This window comes from Chlamydotis macqueenii, chromosome 29 (genome assembly GCF_036417535.1).
Source record: "Chlamydotis macqueenii isolate bChlMac1 chromosome 29, bChlMac1.mat, whole genome shotgun sequence".
In the NCBI taxonomy this organism is placed as follows: domain Eukaryota; kingdom Metazoa; phylum Chordata; class Aves; order Otidiformes; family Otididae; genus Chlamydotis; species Chlamydotis macqueenii.
In genome coordinates, this window is record NC_141584.1 from 1,668,561 (window position 1) to 1,693,782 (window position 25,222).

General features: G+C 44.5%; 1 protein-coding gene across 3 annotated transcripts in view; it reads left to right on the forward strand.

Annotated features, from left to right (window-relative positions):
- SCN8A (sodium voltage-gated channel alpha subunit 8) overlaps positions 1-25,222 on the forward strand; it is a 65,911-nt gene that overhangs the window by 32,752 nt on the left and 7,937 nt on the right. For 2 of the 3 annotated variants that reach the window (XM_086768770.1, XM_086768768.1), the window contains 13 exons: positions 182-317; positions 2,001-2,239; positions 2,644-2,817; positions 3,764-4,120; positions 5,224-5,694; positions 6,071-6,188; positions 6,879-7,033; positions 7,925-8,098; positions 12,064-12,186; positions 15,488-15,772; positions 16,186-16,239; positions 23,555-23,692; positions 24,326-24,430. In XM_086768770.1, coding sequence (XP_086624896.1) covers positions 182-317; positions 2,001-2,239; positions 2,644-2,817; positions 3,764-4,120; positions 5,224-5,694; positions 6,071-6,188; positions 6,879-7,033; positions 7,925-8,098; positions 12,064-12,186; positions 15,488-15,772; positions 16,186-16,239; positions 23,555-23,692; positions 24,326-24,430 — 2,529 coding nt within the window. The remainder of the gene's footprint in view (positions 1-181; positions 318-2,000; positions 2,240-2,643; positions 2,818-3,763; positions 4,121-5,223; positions 5,695-6,070; positions 6,189-6,878; positions 7,034-7,924; positions 8,099-12,063; positions 12,187-15,487; positions 15,773-16,185; positions 16,240-23,554; positions 23,693-24,325; positions 24,431-25,222) is intronic. The other variant, XM_086768769.1, reaches the window with a different exon arrangement.

Genomic DNA, 25,222 nt, shown 5'->3' on the forward strand with positions numbered 1-25,222 from the left:
CTAGCAGAAATGAGGGCTTGAGTTGCGCTTTGACCACTTACATAATGTAGGAAAGCGAGAAGGATAGCAGGAACAAGGATGTCGTTCTCTCTTGGGCATACGTGTCATATTTCTAGGCTGAGAGTATGTAAAATACTGGGAAGACAAAGAGTTTGTGTTAATCATCATATGAATTTTGCAGGGTACTACTGAAATCGAAATTAGAAAGAAGCCTGGTGGGTCTCTCTTGGTCTCCATGGATCAGGTGAACGCATCCTATGGAAGAAAGGACCGAACCAACAGCGTAATGACCGGGTTGACGAATACCCTTGTTGAGGGTAGGTATGGTTTACAGGTGTGCCTTTGGGAGGAATCGGTTGCCCTCTCGTGGTGTGTTGTAGGAAGACAGAGGCCCCATCCACCCGGCACTTACAGGACAGTTCCTCACACCACATCTGCCCTGGGTTCCTTGTGCTGGCTGTCCCTCCCGTGGCCAGAGGTGTGGCCGGTCACAGAGAACAGGGACGGACACGTGTGTCCGCTCAGTTTGTCCAGGAGGATGCCGAATGGTAATGTTAAACGTCATGGAATGGCTTCGCAGTGGCTGTGGGGACTGGAGCGACAGCTGGTCTGTAGGGGAGCGCAGGGAGGGGCGCAGGGCGGGGAGCACAGGCTGGGGTCAGGCCCCGTCTGCTCAGAGATCAGGTTTGAGCCCTGGGTACCTGACAGAGGACATGCGTGCCCTTCGGAAACACAGAATTTAGCTCTCCGCGCCTTCGAGCGGTACGTATTCATGTATTGGTTGTGCCTAAACCTGCTTCTTTTGAGTCATGATCGATACAGAAGTATTTATTAGACTTTATTTTACTTGGTCTTGCACCTGAATTGTAGAGATGCAGAGGTAAAGACAACAAAGAGGTGTAATTTTGCAGTAATGAATGTGCAGTGTGGAGATCAGAGGAGTAGGACAATGTCTGACAGAGGTGTTCTGACTTCTGCCATCTCCCAAGGACCGTGGAGAGCCTCCTTTGCTGACAGTCCACGGGAGACAAAGATGTGAACTGTGACAGCTGTCAAAAGAGAAAGGGACTTCTCCATGACGGAAATTCTGAAACGGACAGCGCACGAAGACGAGATCTCCAAATACGTTATGCAGGAGCCAGCAAGAATTTATGAACAGCAGCCATATGAGGTTGATGATCTCAAATTCCTGCTGTCTCCTGCAATAAAATTGTATGAAAACTAAATATACTTAGAAACAGAGCAGGGTTCTGCTGCTGCTTCCCTCCTGCGCAAACGCCTACAGGCTACAGTGCGACGGTCCTCTTTTTTAACTTTAGAAATTCCAAGGCAACTAAATACTAAGCAACCAGAGAACCAATGAGAAGGAGGGCGCAGTGGTCCTTTCCCTTCCCGTGAAAAATAAAACTTGCACGAACAGCTGTGTAGCCTGAACGGAACCATTGTAAGTCAATAGAGGAGGGGAACTCCTGATTTTTTATTTTTTTTTCCCCATAGCACTTGCAATAAGCCAGTTTAAAAAAAATTGACACAGCATCATGTTTGATTTCTGTAAATGGATGTGGTTTGTGTTAATCAGATTATTCCTGTTTAAAATCCTTTGCAGCATTGTGTCATGTATTTCCTCTTTTAGACCACGTCTGCATTCAGCACAGAATTCATTTCAGTTCTTTAAAAACTGGCACCAGAGACAGTTTGGGATCTGTAACTTTGATTTGAAACCATTTTACCTTGATCAGTTTTGAGTTAAATGTATCCCTGCATTTAAAATAATCCGGACTGAGTCCTAGGATCCGTGCAGGGCCGTGGCACAGGTTTAGAACCGCCCTCCCTGGTATCCTGGTGCAGATGTGACGTAGCTCTTGTGCAGGTACCACGGAGAGGTGGGCGAGGCTCAGCACAAAGGCCTGACTTGACTCTTCTCTTGTGGCGATCGGCAGGACCCAGCAGCCTCAGAGGTGAATCCTGAACTCTGTTGCTGTTTTGTTTTGTAACTGTAGAGCTGGAAGAGTCCCAGAGGAAGTGCCCCCCTTGCTGGTACAAATTTGCCAACACGTTCTTGATCTGGGAATGCCACCCGTACTGGATCAAGCTGAAGGAGATAGTGAACTTAATTGTCATGGATCCTTTTGTTGACTTGGCCATCACCATCTGCATTGTGCTGAACACCTTGTTCATGGCAATGGAGCACCATCCTATGACCCCGGAGTTTGAACACGTGCTCTCCGTAGGAAATCTGGTAAATATTCCTTACAGGTCTGCTCCTACTGGGATACGTTGCTTGTTAATGTAAACTGAGGCTGAAAGAACTGCTGTTCTACACTCTAGAGGACACTGAGCAGCGTGAGCTTGCCCTCACTGCAGCCTGTGGCCACTCGGAGATGTTTGCTAAGGGTGCACTTCTCTGGGCAGAACCTGTTGCTACTTAAAACTCCACCTGTTAATTCCTGGTGCGCCTGAGCAGGTCCGTGATAGCTGTGCTGCATCAGGGGAGAAAAGGCGATTGCGACAGGCACGCGGCTGGATGGGCGTGTTGGAATGGGCGACAAATCGCATTGTTTGATATTTAGCCTGAAGATGAAAAAAATGAATAAAAGTGAATCTTAGCCTGTTCTTTGTCTGTCTCTCTCCTCACCAATCCAGGTTTTCACTGGAATTTTCACAGCAGAAATGTTCCTGAAGCTCATTGCCATGGATCCCTACTATTACTTCCAAGAAGGCTGGAACATCTTTGATGGATTTATTGTCTCCCTCAGTTTGATGGAACTGAGTCTAGCAGACGTGGAAGGACTTTCTGTGCTGCGATCTTTCCGATTGGTATTCCATATTCCTCTTCTTGTTTGAATGTTACTGTCTTGGAGCGACTAGAAAGCTTTGTACGTAGGTATAGGCAAAAAGCTCTTTGGTTTGGGGGAAGACAGAGATGGAATGGTGTCATTTTTGTGGTCTCTTCTTACTTCACAACTGCTGTTTGTGAGATGTGAGCAACAGCGCGTTGCATGTAGGCAGTGAGGGACGACTTGGGAGGTATCTTGGTGCAGAGTATTTGATATGGACGGAGAGGACCAGGTTAGAGTGTGCCCCTTACTTCATGTGGTCAAATTTGGTAGGTTTTATGTTACAGTGTCATGAAAGTGCTGAGTGCCTGCAGCCTTCATGTGCTTTAACCTGTGCTCTCAGTGGTTAAGCTTTTGAAAACTAAACTATCAAAACCTCTAGGTTAGATTTTTAGGTGCAGAGAACCACAACTGAGGTCAGATTTTCCAAGGAGCACAGTACTCGGAAGCTCCCCCTTATATCCAGCTTCAGAAAGTCTCTTTCCAAATGAGATCCTCTGAAAATTACGTTTTTATTTTGTGTTCTGGATGTGCCAGGAAAACAAATCCTTTTTTCCAGAGGAAGATGAGAAGCATTCGGGGCAGGGGGGAAGTAAATTTTTGTGACATATACGCTTCAAATAAGTCTCCTGACTTCCTTAATGTTGCAAACTTCCAAAGCAAGATAGGAGCTCCGTACTTTTCCTTTGTAAGGGAGGATCACCATGTGGGAGATAACTGAGTACGAAATACAGGAGGCCAAATCCAAAGAGAAGTTAAGCGTTCCCTGCTCCCACTGACTTCAGTAGCAGAAGCATGGGCTTCTGTTTACATGAAATGCAAGATGGTTGATGTTTAGAAAGCTCTACCTGATTTTCCTCTTTGTTTAAGATAAAATCAAATTAAGTGCCATTTTTCTGTTTTGTTTTTTGGATTTTTTTGTGTAGCTGAGAGTCTTCAAACTGGCCAAGTCCTGGCCCACTCTGAACATGCTGATAAAAATCATCGGTAACTCAGTGGGTGCTTTGGGGAACTTGACCTTGGTGCTAGCCATCATCGTGTTCATCTTTGCTGTGGTGGGCATGCAGCTCTTCGGCAAAAGCTACAAGGAGTGTGTCTGCAAGATCAATCCGGAGTGTGAGCTACCCCGCTGGCACATGCACGATTTCTTCCACTCCTTCCTTATTGTCTTCCGTGTGTTGTGTGGGGAATGGATTGAGACCATGTGGGATTGTATGGAAGTAGCAGGACAGGCCATGTGCTTGATTGTCTTCATGATGGTCATGGTCATCGGAAATTTAGTGGTCAGTAAATGGTTACTGATGGTCTTTATTGGTTGCCTCTGGGTGGGGTAGAACATGGGGAGACCACAGAACTAGAGAGTAATGGTTTGTGAGTCTGTTGGGGTCCTTCATGGCCTTTGACGTATGAACAGTCCTGTTGACTTTGGTAGTAGCACCACATGAAGGATGTGCTTTGCTTGATAAGGACCTTAAACAGTTACCCACAAATAAAGCACTTTGCAACAAAACCCTCGGTCAAAGGGAACAGACCCATGCCTTGCCTGGGGAAGTAAACGAAGCTTAAAAAGATGCAAAACCTGGCTTTTTAAATGCCAGGAGAGGAGATCATTTGGAATGCAGGGGAAGGTCCTGAAGCGTTAAAGTCAGGTTGGAAGTTTCCTCTAAAATGTGCCCACTAGCTCAATCATGTGCAAGAATCGGCTGGTGAAGCTGCACGGCCTGTTGTGTGGGAGGTTAGACTAGATCATGATGTTTCCTTCTGGTCTTAAATTTTGTGAAGAAAAGTCTATGGAGGAAAATGTAAGCAAGAACGAAGTAGTGTGAACAGTTGCATATCTTCAAAGTAGCGTTGTGCGCTCCTGAGAGGACTTGTCTCGCCCAGGGATTTTGACAAAATAAGCCTTGGGGACTATCAGCAGATGTGGGCAAGGGAATAGAGGTGGGAGTGATCACTCAAAAAGCCTAGATTTGGCCTATTTCCTTTGAGCCAGAGATGAGACTAAACCACTAACGCCGAACTTAAATCCCTTGGGCGGCTGCTGCTTAAACCCCTCTCTGACATCTGCAGTCTGGATCCTGCATGGGGCTCGGTGTCAGCGGCTTGGGGGCCCTTTTGCCTGCACTGAACCCCACTGACCCCAGCGGAGCCGTGCTGCACGGGGCTGCCCTGTTCACGGAACACGCTGCGGGATCAGCGTCTTGTTCCTGGGGTCCTCCGTAGGTCTGTGGGGTACCAGAGCTGGTTCTCAGTGTGGTGTTTGGAGACTTAGCTCTGCAGCCCCTCTTAGCATCAGCAGGGCTCGGGTGGCCAAACACTCGTATTCAGCTTTGGAAACATAACCCTCGAGAGTCAGCTCTGCCAAGCGTGACCTCTTCTCCCTCAGGTGCTGAACCTGTTCTTGGCCTTGCTACTGAGCTCCTTCAGCGCAGACAACTTAGCAGCCACAGATGATGACGGGGAGATGAACAACCTGCAGATCTCTGTTATTCGCATCAAGAAGGGCATTGCCTGGATCAAGGCAAAGGTGCGCGAGTTCATGCAGGCTCATTTCAAGCAGAGAGAGGCGGATGAGGTCAAACCCTTGGATGAACTGTATGACAAGAAGGTGAACTGCATCGCTAACCATACAGGGGCTGATATCAACAGAGACATTGATTATCAGAAGAATGGCAACGGCACGACGAGCGGGATTGGGAGCAGCGTGGAGAAGTACATAATAGATGAAGACCACATGTCCTTCATCAATAACCCCAATCTCACTGTCCGGGTACCTATTGCTGTAGGTGAATCAGATTTTGAAAATCTCAACACAGAAGATTTCAGCAGTGATACAGATCCCGATGGCAGCAAGGAGGTAGGATGAAATGCTAAAAATTCATTCTGGTCATTTGACGCTCATGTGAGTGCCTGGAAGCATTTTGGGAGGGAGAACCAGATAGTTCCAGCATCAAACTTCTGTTTACATTACCAGGTTGTCTTTCCACACAAGAAAGAAGTTTCTTGTGCTAGTTGCTTTATGGAGAGCTACAAATACCTATAAATGTAAAGAATATAAATACTTTCTCTGCTGTTAACATGAGGTGTAGGCGGGGTCAGGATCTCAGTGACGTGAAGTGAGGAAACAACTTTCATTACAGTAAATCTGGTGAACAAATTGCTGAGTCATCATGAAGTTTGATATTTGTTGAGAACTAATTCTAGATTGGCTTGGGTTTTCTTTTGTGTTCAAGAAACTTGATGATACCAGCTCCTCGGAAGGTAGCACCATTGATATAAAGCCTGAAGTGGAAGAAGTCCCTGTGGAGGCACCAGAGGAGTATCTGGACCCGGATGCATGCTTCACAGAAGGTAAGTGGACTGTGAGCGTGGAAAGAAGCCTCCGAGCTGTTCTGGGGACCTGTCTGTCAACTGTAAGCTTCCCTTAAGGTGAGGTCTCAGCCTGCATCGGGGCTGGCTGTCAGCTCATTTTGAGAGCCTTCTTGGACCCTGCGTCACAGGTGAACGAATTTAGAAGAACTTGCAGGGCGATGGCCTCAGAGATGTAGCTGCCATTGCAGGGATGTAGATGACCTATCGGTAGGGCAAGTTGACCTTTTGTACAATTGATGCCGTGAGTACTTAAAAGCAGAAGAATCTGGCTTCTCATTGAGTTTTTTTCCTTCTGTTGTTGGCCTCAATGTCTTTCAGCAGCTGATCCATTACAGGTATTCCCATGGCAAAGATATTTTAAATGGTTCAAGGTTACTTTAGCAGCAAGTTTTCCATTCCTCTCCTGCCAAGTGCATGGATACCTCACCAAATAGAACAAGCTTAATCTGTTCAAGAATTGGTGTTAATTCAGGTGCCCAGATACAGACGTGGCAAAAGTAATGATAAAATCCTCAAGAAAGCAAGAGTTTTACCTGAAAATCAGCGTGTTTTATATTGTTGGCATCAAAAGTGCTTCTAGACAATGACAGTTTTATGTTCCTACATGATCTCATCTGTCACCTAACGAAATTTGGGCTCATACTCCTTTGTGCACCATCCTCGTTCCAGGTTGTATGCAGCGCTGTAAATGTTGTCAGGTCAATATTGAGGAGGGGCTGGGGAAGTCTTGGTGGACCTTGAGGAAGACTTGTTTTCTGATTGTGGAACATAACTGGTTTGAGACTTTCATCATCTTTATGATCCTGCTGAGCAGTGGTGCTCTGGTGAGTAAAATACTGGAATACGTGTCGCTCAGCTGAGTTAAGCTAGGGGACGTTCAGTCGGGAAAGCTGTGTGTAGGAAATGGGGTGAAAAATAAAGCCGTGATGATTCTTACTGGGAAAACAGCACAGCTCTGTTGTGGTAGGTACTGTACAGAAGCCTTTATTGATTATTTTTGTTCAGTTTAAATTAAGAATGAAGACTGAAAGCCTGCAAATCTGGGTTCTGATCATAGCTTGCCTAGAAACGTGAGGGTTTTGGACAAAGTCAGCCTGTATCTATGTCTCATTTTCACATCACGGAACAGGAATACTTCTATTTCCCTTTCCCATGCTTGCGGAGCTTCCTGACCTGATGGCGCGACCCAGATACAAATAATCAGTCTGTTTGTTTTCACACAGCACAGTGTTTAGGAGACAGGGTTATACAACAAACAACTTCAAGCACGCCTTACTCACGAGTTTAGGACAGAAGTCCCCAGCAATTCACAGCCCACAGCAGTAGCCTGCTTTTCTTTACACACACAGCTTTCACAGCAATTAACAGTCTGATTGCCAACGAGCTCGGCCCTTTTGGATGTGCTGAGCCGCAGAGCAAACCTGCCTGTGCGTGTTTCTGCAGGGGGGCAGCTGCTGAACGTTTAGCTAGAAAGGCTTGGGCTCAGATCTCCGAGAGGCAGATAAATTCTTGTGTTATTTAGTCAGGACTTTCCTGGGTTTGGGTTTTTTTGGTTTGGCATTGCAGTGTTGCAACTACTAGAGCAGAGAAGGTGCCCTGTGTAAGAAATGTAATTCCACTGCGCTCTCAGTATCGGTTCAATAAGTTTCTGGATAACGACTTGGGACTATGGAATAAATCAGATGTGATGACACAAATACCTGGTTGCTTCCCAGGCTTTTGAGGATATTTACATAGAACAGAGGAAAACCATCCGGACCATCCTGGAGTATGCAGATAAAGTCTTCACTTACATCTTCATCCTGGAGATGTTGCTGAAATGGTGTGCTTACGGATTCGTCAAGTTCTTCACTAACGCCTGGTGCTGGCTGGATTTCCTCATTGTGGCTGTATGTATCCTCTCCTCCTTATTTCTGATGGGAAAAAATGTTCGTTAGAAGAATGCTGGGTAATGTTTTCTCCTGAGGAGTGTCCTAACTGAATCATACATTTAGTGAGGATTCAATCCCAGATATCTGTAAGCTTCCAAAACGCGGATAAAGCCCTTGAGCCCTTCGAGTACGGCTAGCGTTTCCTGTGCAGCTCTGGGGTTTCGGGCCTGCGGAGACTAAGGAGGGCTTGCCAGCCCTTGGCCTTTCTGCTGGAAATGCTGCTTCTGAGAGGCCTGCCTGCACGCTGAGCTACTGGAAGGTGTTAACGGTGGGAGAACTTGTGCAGGCGTGGTGTTCCATGGTGACACCCTCCTTCTGTAGTCGTTTGCTTGCGTTATTAACGATGCGGGATGGTGAGACAGGCAAAATCCTCCCGTTCTACTGTCTAACGAGATCTGTTGTTCTGAACACTGGGCGCGTACGTTTGTGAAAATCTGAGTACTTCGAAAGCTTATTATGCAAAATGAAGTTGAACATCATCCTCTTTCTGTTAAAAAGATCTTACGCCCAGGAGAGAAAGAGCAGGAGCATATCAGACAACAAAGACAGCTTGCTGATAAGAGGTGGTAGCACGAATAAGGGAGATGGTCGGCCTGGACAGTTCAGCCTGTGATCACCCTGGAATTCCCCTGCAGAACGTCTTGGTAGGGAGAATAAATTTGAGAATTAACATGAGAAAGACAACAGAGAGAAGTGTTAGTAATAAAATTGGCTCTGAAACACAGCAAGGCCATTTAAAATAAATGGAACTTATGCTGTCAAAAGTGGCAGAAAATTACGGAATTCAGTAAGACTTGCAGTCCAAAGAACTGTTAAAAAAGGAACTTTAGAATCCAAGTGCTTGGATTCTTTTAAAACATTTCATCACATCCAGTTGTGAAACAGTGTCCTTAGTGAGTGCCCCAAGAGCAAGTATAAAAAAAAAAATTAAAATTTTCCAAGCTTCTCATTTGGAACGTTTTGAATCTGATTCAGTTATGCCAAGTTGCTGTTCAGTGACATTATCACTCTGGAAATATTTCTGAGTAGGTGGAGGAACTGTGCTCAGAATTCAGGGGCAGAAGTGACTCAAGATGTCTGTGTTTCCTGTGGAAAACTGATATTTTTTTTTTTTTTTAAGTTCTCTCTAATCCCCTTAACACCTTTTGTTGTAACACACATCTTGGAGAAGTAACTCTTCTCTTCTGAAAATAACCCTGTATCTCTTTCACTGATGAAGTACAAGCGCTGATACCAGATACCATCTCTTCCGCACTGCTCTGGGGAGAGCGTTTCAGCCCAGGAAATTCTCTGGGCCGCCGTATTAACAAGATGACCAGCAGCTGAGCACAAAAATAGCATTCGCAGTCCTTTGGCTCTGTGTTGTGAGTTCAGTTCCAGCTGCTGGGAACAAGTGAAATGCCGTTTGACAGATGTGTTAACAGGTTTCATTTGCTTCCCGAGTATCTGGCTGCTGGTGGAGTAAACACAAGGAACTGCCCAGTCAGGTAACACGTTGACAGGGAGTGAAGAAGCGCAAACGTGCAAGGAGCCTGAATTCCTACTGCTTCGGGAGAAATTTCTCTTTACGCTGGGTATCGTAGACAGGAGAGTTGCACGTTTTCCTCTACAAAAAATCCGAAATGTGCATTTGAGATGCCAGAATATTACTCGACAAAATCTCAGCTATGCCTCGTGTCCTGTATCTGTTAAATCACTTTTTTTTTTATTAACAAATTTGCTAATGTGACATAGATGGGGTTCGAGTGAAGTCAGGAAGGCAGCCGTAACTAATAGAGAATAAGCCTCTGCATCATAACAACGCTCTTGAATGTTATTTTTCAGGTTTGCTAGCATTGTCAAATAACTCTCCTCCTCTGATTCCCAAAGCTTGCTGGGTGTATTTGTGAAGACAAAGTCTTTTTCTGGGTAATAATGAAGGCTTCTGCTTTTCAGTCAATCTGGAATTCCTTTTGTCTGCCATCGATGCCTGCTGTGTCTTCTGTCGGAGTGTCCCGAGAGAATAATACTGAAAAGACCCCATGAAAGCTAAAACAGCCTTTAGACACGTTACTGCCGTGTGTTAGTTTCCCAGTCGGGAGCGAGGCGTTGTCCCGAGGGGAGGAAGCTCTAAAAGTGAGGATGCAGTGAAGCCTATGCCCTGTATTCCGCTGTGTATGGACCTTACAGCCCGTACCTCCAAATCCCATCCGTATTTTGAAATTTAGGACGGGGACTTTGCTGTGTGGGCTTGGTCCCGTCCCGAGTAGGCTGATTTTGCTTCACAAAGGCTTTGTTGTAAACCTTTGGGACAGCCCTGGCACGTTTTCAATCAGTGGCATTTTAAAATGAGAAACCACGTGGAAAAAACAGAGCCGGGATGCCGTACGTTGTGGCCACTTATTTGGGGGCAGATACGAAGACAGAAAAAGCGTGAAGCACACGCACAAACAGTAAAAGAAGATGAAATGCCTTAAGTTTTCGACATGTTCGTGCATTTGAAATCTGGTCCCTGGAATATGTGTGGAATAAGAATCGTCCTTATAATTAATTTCACTTTATTATTATCTTAATAGGCCTTGTTAAAAAAAGAATGGTAAATAGGAAGTGTCCTATTAAGCTGAGAGAAGTAAGCTGAAAAACCCCACCTGTTGTAGGAGGAGGGCTCATGTTTTTTCCATTATTTGTTACTGTATATTGATGTCTTTTTTTTTTTTTTTTCTCCTTAAGAAAGGCTGACATATCTGTTTCTTATCTGTGTCTGTAATGTGATCCGAGCCAAAAAGGAAGACAGTGGGATGCTGACGAAATGGTCTCTGTAGATAGTATTTACATATGGCCAAGTCATGTCCGATCTCATCGAAAGTTTTCTGTTGGCTCATGTGGGGAACGGACTGCTGCCCTAAACGCACGTGCCAGCTCAAAAAGTAGATGGCTCCACTCTTTGGTAATAGAGGGCCGAATCCTGCGGGACCCTGGGCTGCCCTCAGGACCGGCCGGTTAAGGATATTCGATCATTCACAAGCGTAGAGCCTAAATCTGAGTCCGGGCTGCTGAAGACAATAGGTCATCTGTGCGGTTATGGGTTGGAAAATGGCTGTAGGAGAGCTGTCCCCAGCTGGGTCAGAGTTTCAGCGTGTGAGCCCCAGCGAGCACGCAGTCGTGGTACAGCTCCGTTTGTAAGGCAGGCTCACCCGTCCTCATCCTCCCTCAGAGGTGCTCGCAAACGTCTCTGCAACTTCAAGCTGGCCAAAAAGTGCATGACCATTACTCGGTGTTACAAGCAGAGAAAACAGACCCGTGCTTGGGTTTTCAGGCAGCAAGAGTTGGAATCGGCTGCCTCAGCACCATCTGTGACGGGGTCAGTGGTCACATTTTCCAGAATTATTTTGGCAGAAGCAGACTCGGGCACGCGTCCCGTCCTGAAGGCCATTGCTGTGGCTGAAGCACCACCGCTCGGCGTGAGCACGGTGGCTTGCTGTACGAGTTGAGTGCAGTTTGTGCAGTGTGTGTATTTATCTGTATTCTTTCTCATAGGTACCTTTAAAATTTGTCTGGCTTAAATTTAATGGGAGCCGCTGGGATCCTGCAGACAGTAAAGGGCGAGGGTAAGGTTTTTGTCATCGTTTGGGCTCTTCCTTCCAACAGACCCCTTCTCCGTCTGTGTGTCTCTGCCTCTCTCTCACTTATCTTTCCCCTATGTTCTTTTCTTACGCCTTTCTCAACCGCATTATTTCCTTCCAGGTCGTTTCAGTCAAGTGAAGTAGGCAGCTGGTGTCATGTCTTCGGTATTTATTATGGGGGCCGCCCAGGCTGGCAGCCTGGGCTGGGCAATCAGTGCTAGGGGATTCATTCTAACAGTCTGGAACCTTTTTTTTCTTTTTCTTTTTTTCTTTCTTTCTTTCTTTCTTTCTTTTTCTTTTTTTTTTCTATTTTCTGTGTAGGTCTCTTTAGTCAGCCTTATAGCTAATGCCCTGGGCTACTCGGAACTAGGTGCCATAAAGTCCCTTAGGACACTAAGAGCCTTGAGGCCTTTAAGAGCGTTATCCCGATTTGAGGGGATGAGGGTAAGATGCCATTAGCAGCTGATCCTTCTGCATGCCTGTGGAGCGGTTTTTTTTAAGCATGCTAGAACTGATCAAAACTGGTGGAAAGAAAATTCCAAACAGAATCATGATGCAGCTGCTGACTCGATCACCTCTACCGTGGATGTCCCCTCACCCTGCCCACCGCTGCACCCTCCCCTCTAATAAAGGGAGATGCATTCAGCTGCCTCATTACATTAATTACTGGCCCAAGCCACATGCCATTTGTAGACGATGTTAACACTTGGCTGTTCTCATTTAGCCTGGCTTTTACCTCTAGCATCCGAGGGGGCTTCTCAGCTGTAATTTTTTTTTATCTAGGGAGAATCACCAGGTGCAAAGAAGCAGAATTTGAACCACCTCAGTGTCTCCAGCCCCTCTAGGTGTTGGCTGCTGGTGGAATTGGATTGAAAGACTCTATCGGAGGGGTTTTTAAAAATGCAATGTGCCTGCAAGCGGGTAAAAGGCTGCTTCCTTTCTCGGATCACTCAGGCCTTCAGGAAGGGACTGGCGGGGAGCTCAGCTGTTTGCAAAAAAGGCTTTGGTTTAATTCCTCTTGTTGCACCTTGTTGTTCTCGGTCCAGTCTGGTGGTGACTGGAAGCCTTGTCTGGTAGTGAAGCTTTTCCTTTCCACTCCCTCCCTTTTCCCATGCTTTACGGTCCCCTGTCCTGTCACTGTGGAACTAGCAACGAAGCACAAGCAAAGCATTGAACTTAACAAGCTCTCCTCAAATTGTCAGACAGCACCACTGTCCTGGGGATGTGAAATTACTGCAGTGTCTCACTACTTTGCCACTAATATTCTGTATTTTGGTGCGCTTTTTTTTCCATTTGGGATTGAAATAGTCTTCTAAGAACATGTCAAAAAAAAAAAAAAAAAGTGTGTTTCTGTTATGTAAAGGCTCTTTGTATTAATGGGTTCCCAGTTGCTACTAGGACAATAATTTAGGTCTTTTGTGGTAAATCCTAGTCAGCTCACAATTAGAGATGTTACAAGAGAGAAAATTAAGTATATTTTTAAAAATGGAAGGGAATAGCAGTCGCGCAGTTCTACTTCAGGGTCTGACTGGAGCGATTCCGCCTGGATCCCTCTGATCTCCTTTCAGTTTGCTGTGGGGGAACCGAGCGCAAAACAGCGCGAGAGAGGCAGGGAGCTGATCGGGAATCCTCACGCTCCAGAGGAAGCGACAGCGAGAAACGATACCGTAACAAATCCAGAGAGGGTTGTTTCTTCCCTAATACGCTATCCTGCTTTTATTTGTTTGTGTCAGTTAGCTTAATTCTAAACTTTTTTCCTCCTTTGTGTCTGTACTGTAGAATACTTTTCCATCGACACAGAGCCAGAGCTTTTGCTGGGCTAGGCTCAGCTCTCACAAAGGAGAGGAGCTAGCGCTACGCCTGCAGATGTTAAAAGCTGTTTTTAAGCCGTGCTGGAGAGAAGCTGTGGTTTCTAATGCACAGTCAGGAAATTCTCGTGCTTAAAGTGGGGGATTTTCACCACAGCAAAACTGACAGAGAGTTATAACTGCAGCCTTGTTAGTTACTTAAACTGAATTATTTTTCCTTTTTTTTTTTTGCCTTGAAGACAAGTGTTGCTGCCCCATACAACCAGAACAATTCTCCTGAGCCAGAGAATAGAGACTTGAAATGCCTTTGCAAAGGAAATATAAAATGTAGTTCTTTGCTTTTCTCTACGCCATAGTAATCTGCATTTTCAGGAGCTTGCTCTGCTCTTAAATTATCCAGAAAGTTTGACAGTAATGCTATGAAACGCGCATGCATTTTTGTCAGTCTGCACACAAAAGCCATGTTCCTTCTCTCAGAGCTTTTTGAACGCTGTGTAAATTTAACGTGCTGTGAGTGACCACGTTTCGGGAGGATACGATGCTTTTTTCGCCTCCCGTGATGAACTGGAATAAACCAGATCTGAAGGATCCGAAACCAAAAAGGCGTCCTGCTGTCGTGCCGGCGTTCGGCAGCGGAGCATCCTGTTCGGGTGAAGGGAGAACAAAAGCAAAGGCGTGCTGTGCAGAGCCTGGCTGGAGGGCCTGACCCGGCCCTGTGGCTTCCCACGTCACTGGGCGTACAGCGATGAATCCGTGACGTCATTTCACAGCTGCTGTCGTGCTCCTTGTGTCTAGATCACTGCTGTCTTCAATTTTCCTTCATTCTTACTACGATGGAGGCCAGGTGCTCGCTGCAGAGCCCGTCACGCGTGTGGCGGCCGCGTCCAGCAGACAGATGTTGGAGGAGGAGAGGGGACGCTTGGTGGTGGCCAGGAGCAGCTGCCCGAGGGCTCCCGAGTCGCCGGGCAGTCGAGCAGCCTTTCAAAACTGAGGCACAGGGATAAAACCAGTTTTGATTCTGTTCGTCTGTTAAAGGAATCTAAATTAGGAGAACATAATAGAAGACTTCCTATCCTGCTGACCTAACCCTGTTCAAAGCCTGATAGCTTACGTTTTGCCATGCGTTGGCCAGGGGTGCTTAGGGACACGGTGCTCCCAAACTGGGAAAGGCTCGAATTAGGAGGTGGTGGAAGATACGAGCTCTGACAAAACCCAGTATCGCTTCCCGCCGTGTTTGCTGCAGTTTGGAGGAAGGAACATGGCTTTTCTGTCTTCTTGAGCCTGCACAGCCGCATGCTCAGCTGTCTGCCTGAGACAACGTGATTGGCCTTGCTTAGTCACAAATACGATCTCGATGTTTCCAGCGACTCTGCTTAATCGTACCAGAGCAATGCCGGGCTTGGTCCTGTCCCCACCGAAGTCAGCGCCACCCGCTTTGCTGGTGGCCGCGCTGGGAGCAGGAGGCAGGCTTCGAAGTGAAAACAGCCTTGTTTGAAAGTGGGGAATGGCCGTAAGGGCCACTGGCTGGAAAGACCCAGCCAATCCGGGAGCAAAAGTGCCCTCAGACTTGGCTCTGAGAAAATTTTAGCTAGGAGCCTGTTTGTTACTAAGAAGAGAGTCTGAGCCTCTCCCTTTTGGCAAATAAAATTATCGAAAATAGTTACCGTTTAACTAAAGAAGTAACAATCCAAATCAAACTCAGTAAATCTAACAACCTGGCCTGTTTTATTTCAAAAACAGAGCTTCAGGAGGTGGCTTCTGATCAGAAGGTTTTACCGCTTGGAATAAGTTCTCTGCCAACTTCTGCGTGGAGTAAACGCCACAGATGTGTCAGTGGCCTTACCTCCTATTCCCCCCCCAAAAACAGCTGTACTGATGCTTGCTGTCTCCTGCCTCGTGTTTTATACTGAAACTTTTTCCCACCCCTTCCAACACAGGTGGTTGTCAACGCCTTGGTTGGCGCTATCCCTTCCATTATGAATGTGTTGTTGGTCTGCCTTATCTTCTGGCTGATTTTCAGCATTATGGGGGTTAACCTGTTTGCCGGGAAATATCATTACTGCTTTAATGAAACAGCTGAGGAGCGCTTTGAAATAGAGATCGTTAACAACAAGACCGACTGCGAAGCACTGATGCCACCCAACTCCACTGAGATTCGATGGAAGAACGTGAAAATTAACTTTGACAACGTTGGGGCAGGATATCTGGCTCTTCTGCAAGTTGTAAGTTGTGCTTTCGCCGTCTCCCTAGTAGTGGTAAATACAAGCTGCTTCTCAGGCACTTTGTTTCCCTCTCCCCGTGAAATACGGCATCCCATTAATCCCCCTCGGCTTTGAGTCTGGAATAAAATTCCCATTTTATCTTTCATCCCTTTGCCTAGTACGAGTCTCCCAGCACAGCCAGTGAGCCCAACTCTGCTCTTCAGAGAGTCTACCAAACCCTTCATGAGTCAGCAGGAAACCTGTTTAGATTTCATTAAATCGAAATGAAAAGGGAAATATTTCAGGAATGTTAAAGTCCGGGATAGAGGGTGGTCAGGAGTGCCAGGGAATCCTTGACACCACTGGCACAAATCGGACTTGTTCTTTGCCTTTGGGTGGATTCTGTCCAAGACAGTGTGTGTTTTCTCTGCTAGGCTACCTTCAAGGGCTGGATGGATATCATGTATGCAGCAGTAGATTCCAGAAAGGTAAAGTGCATGACCATAATATCACCTCCCAATGTTTCACTCTGCTCTTTTGCTTTGGAAAAATTAAGAGTAAAAATTGTAGAGCTGCGCTGATGTTACGTGTGTAATGCTGCGCTGGTTTCATTTGCTCTGTTGGTGTGATAAGGTAAAAGATGCTCAAGAAAGTTCTGAAAAGGGGAGGGTTCTTCTGGTTACTTTAGGGGCAGGGCAGCTCCTGCTGGAGTAGAAATACAGTGAAGTTAAATATTTCATCATCAGAGTAAATGATGGGGAGAAATTGCCAGAAGGTCCTCCGTGCACCTTGCATCTGCACGGGAGCTCAAGTGTCAGTCTGAATCCAGTTTTGAAGTTATGTCTGGGTTGGAGCTCTTTCTTCAGGCACTTTCCTTGTTCTTGCATGCTGGAATCATGCAAATAGCATTACTTCCTTTTTGCTTTCTATTTCTTTTTTCTTGTTTTTTTAAATGATAAAAATTTAAAATGTATTTTCTTGTCCTACAGTGAATGCAGGGTTGGAAACAAGTGATAGGACTGTGTCAGGACAGTGTGAAAAACTAGATCAGCTGATGATCTTACCTGTCCCTCTTCAAAAGAAAGAATGATGTCTTGCTGTGACAGGGCTTGTCATTAAAATGATCGTTTCCTGTGTGATTTGCAAATTACCTGTATATTTTATGGACCCTGACCTCATTTACAGTGAAAGTCAGTTTAACCTGCAGCGTGTTGTATTTCTGAAAATGAGGTCACCGCCCTCCCCGTGTGTACATACAATACGCAGGCATGTACTCTTGCTTTATTTCAAACACGTGAGAACACAGCTTTCCACGTATGACCACAGTTTTACAACGCACGGTTGCCTTACATGGGAATGCTTGGAAACGTGACCGATCTCATGTTGACTGTCTTCGTGTGATGTTGTTACCGAAATCTGGAACAAAACTCCTTAACAGCAACGAGAAGTTAAGAAGCAGGCACTTCTTTATTGCAGCGCTGGGCGCACGGGGGATCGCTCCACCCAGCGTGCGCACCCATTTGATCAACAGCACGGGTTAAATACACATTAATTATACATATTCATTAAATTCCAAGAAATAATATGCATAAACATAAATTTTCTGAAAAACCATTACATCATTTCCCTACCCACTCGCGCATGCCCAGTCTTTTGAGTCGAGGGTCTTTTGGTGGTCTTGGTGGTCGTCAAAACGCCCCCTCCTCAAATTCGCTGGTCAAACTCCTCCTTGAAATCTCCATATCTGGTCTTGAGAACAGGTCGCGGTGCTGCTTGATTTTCCTGGCTCCAAAGTGATGGCTCAGGGCCTATTTCTGCAGGTGGTGTTTGGGGGTGTTTGGGACTTACCATTGTATTAAAGATATGCTAGGCTAGCTTCTAACAAATGCGTATTATAAGATCTCTAGGGTCCCACTCCCTTTAGGAACAAACGAATTTTATGAAGATTTAACCGATGTGACTACAGTTCTATAGTTAGCAAGAATCACCTCATATTGATATTTTTCAACATTTATGTCATGTAACATTTCCCCCCTTTGAGACTTATTTAATTTTTTTCAATAAGTCTCATTTACTTATAACTAATCTCCATAATCAGTAAACCAAAAAGTATTATTAACATTACTAATAAAATTCCTTTGATAGATTTCATTATTTTTGATATGATTTTGTCTAATTCATTAAAAATGAGAGACTGTTAACTTTAAATGACATGTTTCTTTAGAAATCCATTGTTTCTGTTTTGGAGGCTGTGCTTCTTGACTCTCAAATAATGAATCCAAGAATCAATATCTTCAAATTTAGGGGCTGCATGGTGTTCGAAGCACCTGATATGGTTCTTTCCATTTTTATTGAAGAGTTTCTGATTCCCAAATTTTCAGGTACACGTAATCTCCTGGTTAAAATGATGAACTGGGGAATCTAAAGAAAGAGGCTCTGTGGCAGTTCCATATCCATATCAGAGTTCTTCCAAGGGATATCAAATACAATTCCATTTCATTATCCCCAGTAGCAGTCACATTTTGAACAAGGGTTAGAGTCTGATAAGATTTTCCATACATTAACATATGGACTAATTTTAGTCTTAGATCTGGATTGAATCTTGATTCTCGGAAGTGCTTAAGGAAGAGCATGAGGCCATTTTAAAGATATTTTCTGACAAATTTTACTTGTCTATTAGATTGTGGCCTTCAAGGAGTGTGTAAATTCAATTTGATTCCCAGAATTTTCCTCAATATTTGAATAATTTCAGACACAAAATGAGGACCTCTATTTGATTATATTCTTTTGGGGATTCCAAACCATGATATTATTTCTTTTAACATATTTTTAGCCACTTCTCTTGCCTATTGGTGCGACAGGAAAAGAAAATCTTTTGGCCATATTTACTAATACCAATAGATATCTATATCCATTTTGTTGTGGCAATTCTGAAAAATCAATCTGCCAATAATTTTCAGGCAAGTTTCCCATATATATGGTTCCTGCGGGTGGTTATTTAATATTTCTCGGGTTATTCTTTAAACAAGTTTCACACTTTTTGTTACTGATTTTATTAGCTTTATCATCCTAACACTAATCACCTGTCTTCTTAAATCACTGATCATTGCCTCTGTTTCCCAATGAATTTTTCTATGCTTTTAGCTTTGATTGTGGTGAGACCACAACTTGATTTTTAGGACTAATGATCATTTTTCATATTTATTTGAATTGATTTAGCTAATTCCAAATCAACCTTACTGTAATTTGGGGTTTGTTGCTCAAATTTCACTTCTTTAACTAGTATTATTGTCATGATGCCTTTTTCTGCTCTCTCCTTTGCCTTTTTATTGACTAATTTATTTCCAATATTCACTGGGAAATTCCCAAATTGGTGGGCTTTGCAGTGCATTATTGCAACTTCTTTGGGTTTCTGCACCACTTGGAGCAATTGCAGAATTTCTTCTTGGTGTTTCATGGATGTTCCTTGTGCTGTCAGCATTCCTCTTTCTTTCCATGTGGCTCCATGGGCATGTACTACTCCAAAAGCATACTTTAAATCAGTCCATATATTCACTTTTTATGTTCTGTCCATTTTAGGGCTTTTATGAGGGCTAGTTATCAATTCCGCCTTTTGTGCTGAGGTGTTCACTGAGAGCGGCTTTGCGTCAATAACAGAGTTTGTTGTTGTTATTGCATATCCAGCCAATCTTCTTCCATTTCTCATGAGGCTGCTTCCATCAGTACATATCTCGAATTCTGGGTCAGGTATGTTCACTCTTCTGTTACTTCTGCTGGAATAAACTTGTTTGATGGTCTGTAGACAGTCATGACTTAGAACTTCTTCTTCTATTGAACTTAAAAAGATGGCAGGATTTATTGTTGTAGTTGTTTTTGATTTGACATCATCTTGTTCCAACAGGACAATGTGATGTTTGAGCATCCTGCTTGGGGATAACCAGTGTCCTCCTTTCTGTTCCAGAACAGAAAGTACCATATGCGGTACATAAGCTGTTCTTGGGTGTCCCGTTGTCAGCTTACAAGCTTCTTAAGTCAGGAGGACAGTTGCTGCTACAGCTCGTAGACAACCTGGTCATCCTTAGCTAACATTGTCCAATTGTTTGGAGAAATAACCAACCGGTCTTCTTCATTCTCCATTTTTCTGAGAAAGGATTCTTCTGGGGGCCGAATGTTGTCTTTCATGAACAAACAGTTCAAAGAGTTTGGTTAAATCGGGCAACCCTAGAGCAGGAGTGAACATCAGAGCTACCTTTACATTCTGGAATGCCTTTCGAGCTTCAGGTTCTCACACAAGGGGTCCCTCCTTCAATTCCTTTAATCCACAGGTGACACCAGCCAGCCATTCCCAGAAACGTTCGCAGCTCCTTAGCTCCTTTTGGCTCCGGCATTTGGCAAATTGCCTCTTTTCTCTCATTTCCAAGTCGTCTTTGTCCCTGTGTGATTTCAAATCCCAAATACATGACAGTCTCTTTTCCAATCTGTGCTTTCTTCTTGGAAAATCTGTTATCACTTTGGCCCAAGAAATTTAGCAGGTTAGTAGTCAAGTTGAAATATTCTTCTCTGGTTTCTGTGGCTATTAAAATATCATCTACATATTGCAACACCAGTCTTTCAGGATAAATTATTTTGCATGTTTCTAATTCCTTAGCCAATTGATTTCCAAAGATCATTGGGCTATTTTTAAATCCTTGAGGTAGCACTGCCCAGCTGAGCTGAGTCTTCTGCCTAGTTGTGGGATTTTGCAGTTCAAAGGCAAAATATGCCTGACTATTTTTGTCAAGAAGAATACAGAAAAAGGCATCCTATAAGTTCAATACAGTGAACCACTTGTGATTTTCTTTTAAAGCTGTCAACAAGGATACAGGTTTGCCACTAAGGGGTGAATATCTTGAACTATTAAATTTATTGCTATTAAAATCTTGTACTAACCTGTATTCCTCACTTTCTGGCTTTTTCACACGTAAAATGGGAGTATTGAATTCTGATTCACATTCGACTAATAGTCGATATTTAAAAAAAAAAAAAAATCAATCATTTTCTCAAGGCCTCTTCTAGCTTCTAATTTTAAGGGTACTCTTTTTGTCTTACCGGTTTGGTGCTCTCCTTTAGAAAAATCTTTACCGGTTCTGCTGCTTTTGAATGTCCGGGAAGTTCGGCAGCCCACACCAAAGGGTTACTGCATTGTCCACTTCTTGAGGGATTTCATATGGCTCTGAAGTTGTCTGCAACATAAAAATTCTTGACTCTGTGGCTTTTGATTAGGGTATATTTAATTGAATGTCACAGTTTTAAAAATTAATTTGTGCTTTCAATTTGCTCAATAAATCTCTCCCCAATAAGGCAACAGGACACTCTGGTATATATAAAAATTGGCCAGTTCCCCATTTTTACCCACCTTAAAGTTAAGGATTGAATGAAAAATTTCTGTTCAGCTTTCCCTGTGGCACCAATTTTGTCTACATGCTTTTTACTCAATTTTCTTCTACCAGTACTTAAAATGAATAGCTCCAGTATCAAAATAGAAAATCCATGGTTTGGGTCCCCAGCTGGATTGTAACCAGGGGTTCTGCTGGGGAATTCTCCCCCAGTCCTCTTTGCACCTCTGACACAGGCATCTGCTGTGCTGCCAGTTTTTTGTTTCTTTTTCAGAATAAGGACACGCATTTTTCCAGTGCCACCATGCTTCACACTTTGCACACTGATATTCCCAATCTCTCTCCTACTGCAGTTATTTTATCCATTCCTCTACCACACCCCGATCTCATCCCCGGTTTGTTCCCCTACTGCTTGTCGAAGTGGTAGGGGGGGCAAGGCTTGAGCCGCTCCTTGTTCTATCTGGTCTTGTCAGCTTCCAGTTCTCCCTGCAATAGGACTGAAACCCTCATAATTCAACTGTCCCACTCTACAGCTCCCACCGGGGGTTCGGTGTTCTGGCCCCTTTTTCTACTGTTTCATTTGTTAAACCTGCATCAACACTTCCAGACCGCACATAAAGATAATACAGAAATTTAACACATGAATTCTATGTTTTCCTCTTCAGTTCCACATTTTAAACATCACTTTCTATACTACAAGCCAGGATCTTTTCAACCTTTTTCCTTTTTCTTTTTTTTTTTTTTTTTTTGTTTTTTTTTTTTATGCCAAAACCATCGGATCCTTGGGGACGTATCTGCAATCTTTCTGCCACTTGGGATGATTTCCCAAAGTAAAGAACAAATCAACATCGGGGACCACATCTCACTTTCTTTCCCTTCTACAAGATAACATCAACTGTAAAATATTGTATCAATTTTTTTTTTTTCTAGTTACTGGGTCTCCCCTTATATCCTCCCAATGTTTAAGAACACATCCCAGTGGAGACTTCATTAATATTTCCCCTACCATTGAGGTAGACATAGAAGATATGTGTTTTCCCATATTTTACAAAGGAGTTTTTGGTACCAAAAAGACAATAACACTGTTCTACAAACAAAGTCAATCCCGTCACCAAGAAAAGTTTAAAACCCCAAATGCAATACTGTATATCATTCAAGTCCCTACACTGCAACACATGCATACAGACTTAAAAACAAAACAAAACAAAACAAAACGCACTGAAGCAACAATTAGCAGCTTGTAAATCACTTCTAAAACACCCTGGGGCCCCTTTCCAAGCTATGTACAAATCTTACCAATACTCCCCATACTCTTACTCTTAAACAATTTAGACTAAATGCCAAATACCAGATAAATGCAAATGACAATTGTCCCAAATACAAAAACCAAACAAATGCAAATGACAATTGTCCCAAATACAAAAACCAAACAAATGCAAATGACAATTGTCCCAAATACACAAATGTCCAACCCAGCAATAGCTTTCGCTTATGACTTACGGGCAGACGCCTAGGCTTCCAAACCAAACGGGTACCCTCTAAGCCCCAACCCTGCGAAGCTTTCGCCGCGCCTTACGGGCAGGCTATCCAGAGCAGACAGATTTCAAAGAAGAAGTGCCTTACCCTTTTCTCCAGGGAACGTTGCGAGGAGCTTTGTGAGTCGAGAGCGATGGGTCTCCCCGAGAATACCTCGGTGCCGGCTGGAGTTCGATCAACACTCGATCTCGTTCAGTCTCACTCGCAAGGTCCCATCTGGGTCGCCAAAACTGTTACCGAAATCCGGAATAAAACTCCTTAACAGCAATGAGAAGTTAAGAAGCAGGCACTTCTTTATTGCAGCGCTGGGCGCACGGGGGATCGCTCCACCTAGCGTGCGCACCCATTTGATCAGCAGCACGGGTTAAATACACATTAATTATACATATTCATTAAATTCCAAGAAATAATATGCATAAACATAAATTTTCTGAGAAACCATTACATCATTTCCCTACCCACTCGCGCATGCCCAGTCTTTTGAGTCGAGGGTCTTTTGGTGGTCTTGGTGGTCATCAAAACGCCCCCTCCTTGAATTCGCTGGTCAAACTCCTCCTTGAAATCTCCATCTCTGGTCTTGAGAACAGGTCGCGGTGCTGCTTGATTTTCCTGGCTCCAAAGTGACGGCTCAGGGCCTATTTCTGCAGGTGGTGTTTGGGACTTACCATTATATTAAAGATATGCTAGGCTAGCTTCTAACAAATGCGTATTATAAGATCTCTAGGGTCCCACTCCCTTTAGGAACAAACGAATTTTATGAAGATTTAACCGATGTGACTACAGTTCTATAGTTACCAAGAATCACCTCATATTGATATTTAATTTTCAACGTTTATGTCACGTAACAATGTCTTTGAGGTGCCATTTATTTCTCTTCTCATCTTCCATTCAGCAAGAAGAGCAACCCAAGTACGAGGACAACATTTACATGTACATCTATTTTGTTATCTTCATTATCTTCGGCTCCTTTTTCACCCTGAACTTGTTCATTGGTGTCATCATTGACAACTTCAATCAACAAAAGAAAAAGATAAGTGATCTGTGTTTGCTGGTTAGACCTGTTGGAGGGACGTTGAGTCTTCAGGCTGATGAGGCTTTTCTGCAAAATGAAGGCCAAGGACCTTCCCACCCTCCCCTCTTGGAGCTGCGGGCGGCAGAACCACTGCGCACTCCGTGCGTCGCTCCCCGCCCAGCCCCGCTGAGGCTGGCAGGAGCGGCTCAGGGAGTTCCAGAGGCTGCCCAGCGCTTTATGTAAACCTCTAGCAGATCAGACTTCTTCCCTGGACTACATGTTCATGCTTTCCTGTGGTTTTTTGCCTTGACTGAAATATACAGACTTACAGGGAGTAAGATGTCTTCCTTGCCCCTCCTTCCCTCTCTGATACGCTAAGCAGCCTGACACCGCTGCTGCCTGTTTATCACCAAGGAGAGAGGGGATGGGGAGGGAGGTAGAGCGATAAAACGGGTTATTCACAGGAAAAATACTCTGTTTTCTTTAAAGGAAAACCAGTGTGCCTCGGGTATTAGTATAAGTTATTTCTGTCCAAAATAGCTGCCACCAACTCCCCATATGGCAGGTATCCTCATGACTTTGCTGGGATGTTATTCCTCTCCCTTCTGGCGCGTGAGCTGATTGTAACCAGTTTTCCTTTTGCCCCTTTACTTTGGAGGTCAAGATATTTTCATGACAGAAGAACAAAAGAAGTACTATAATGCCATGAAAAAACTGGGCTCAAAGAAACCTCAAAAACCTATTCCCCGACCTCTGGTGAGTATGTTATAAAGGGAACTGAAAAAAAAAAAAAAACCCCACAACTGCAGCGTAGACTTTCAAAGGAGCTTTGGCTCCAAAAGCGTCCTTTGTTCTAACTCATGCTGAACTCCACAGCCCCGTGTTCTTGTCGCTGTAATTCAGGTATGATCTGAGAAAGGTTAAAATGCTCCAGCTGCCGGAGGTGTTAATCACTGGCTCACTCGAATCAACAAAACAAGTTAAAACCCTGGCTGGCTGGGAGGCCATAGATGGAGAGCAGGAGGCCTCCTGGCATGAGCGAGCGGGATCTACGACAATTAAACAGCCTCGTGGGTTACGCTGAGCGAGGCCTAAGCACGTTTCCCGGCTTCCCGAAAGGCTTTGCATGTCTTAGAGCGAGCCGCTCGGATCCCGCTGTGGACAGGGCATCCTGCTGCTCTGCCTGCGCTGGAACTGGGCTGCTGGCAGGACACAGAAGAGGTGGCTGGATCCAGTTCGAGCACCCTGCAGCCAGAACTGCTACTGCGAGACCTGGCTGCTTCCTCCAGTCACAAAGCAGAAGGGTAGCGCCCTGCCGCTGGTCTCAGCAAATGAAGGCAATAGGGTTTGGTAGCACATTTGGGGTATAAATAATAGCATTTTCCTACTTTTCCCACAAACAGATTGGATTGTGGCCAGTTTGCCTTGAAAGCTTCGTAAGATACTGAAAAACTACGTCCTCATCCCTGCTTCCACCACCAGGGAAATAATTTGTCAAGTAACAGTAGATTTTTGTTCAGACTTGTTTGGTTCATTGTCTCTCTCCTG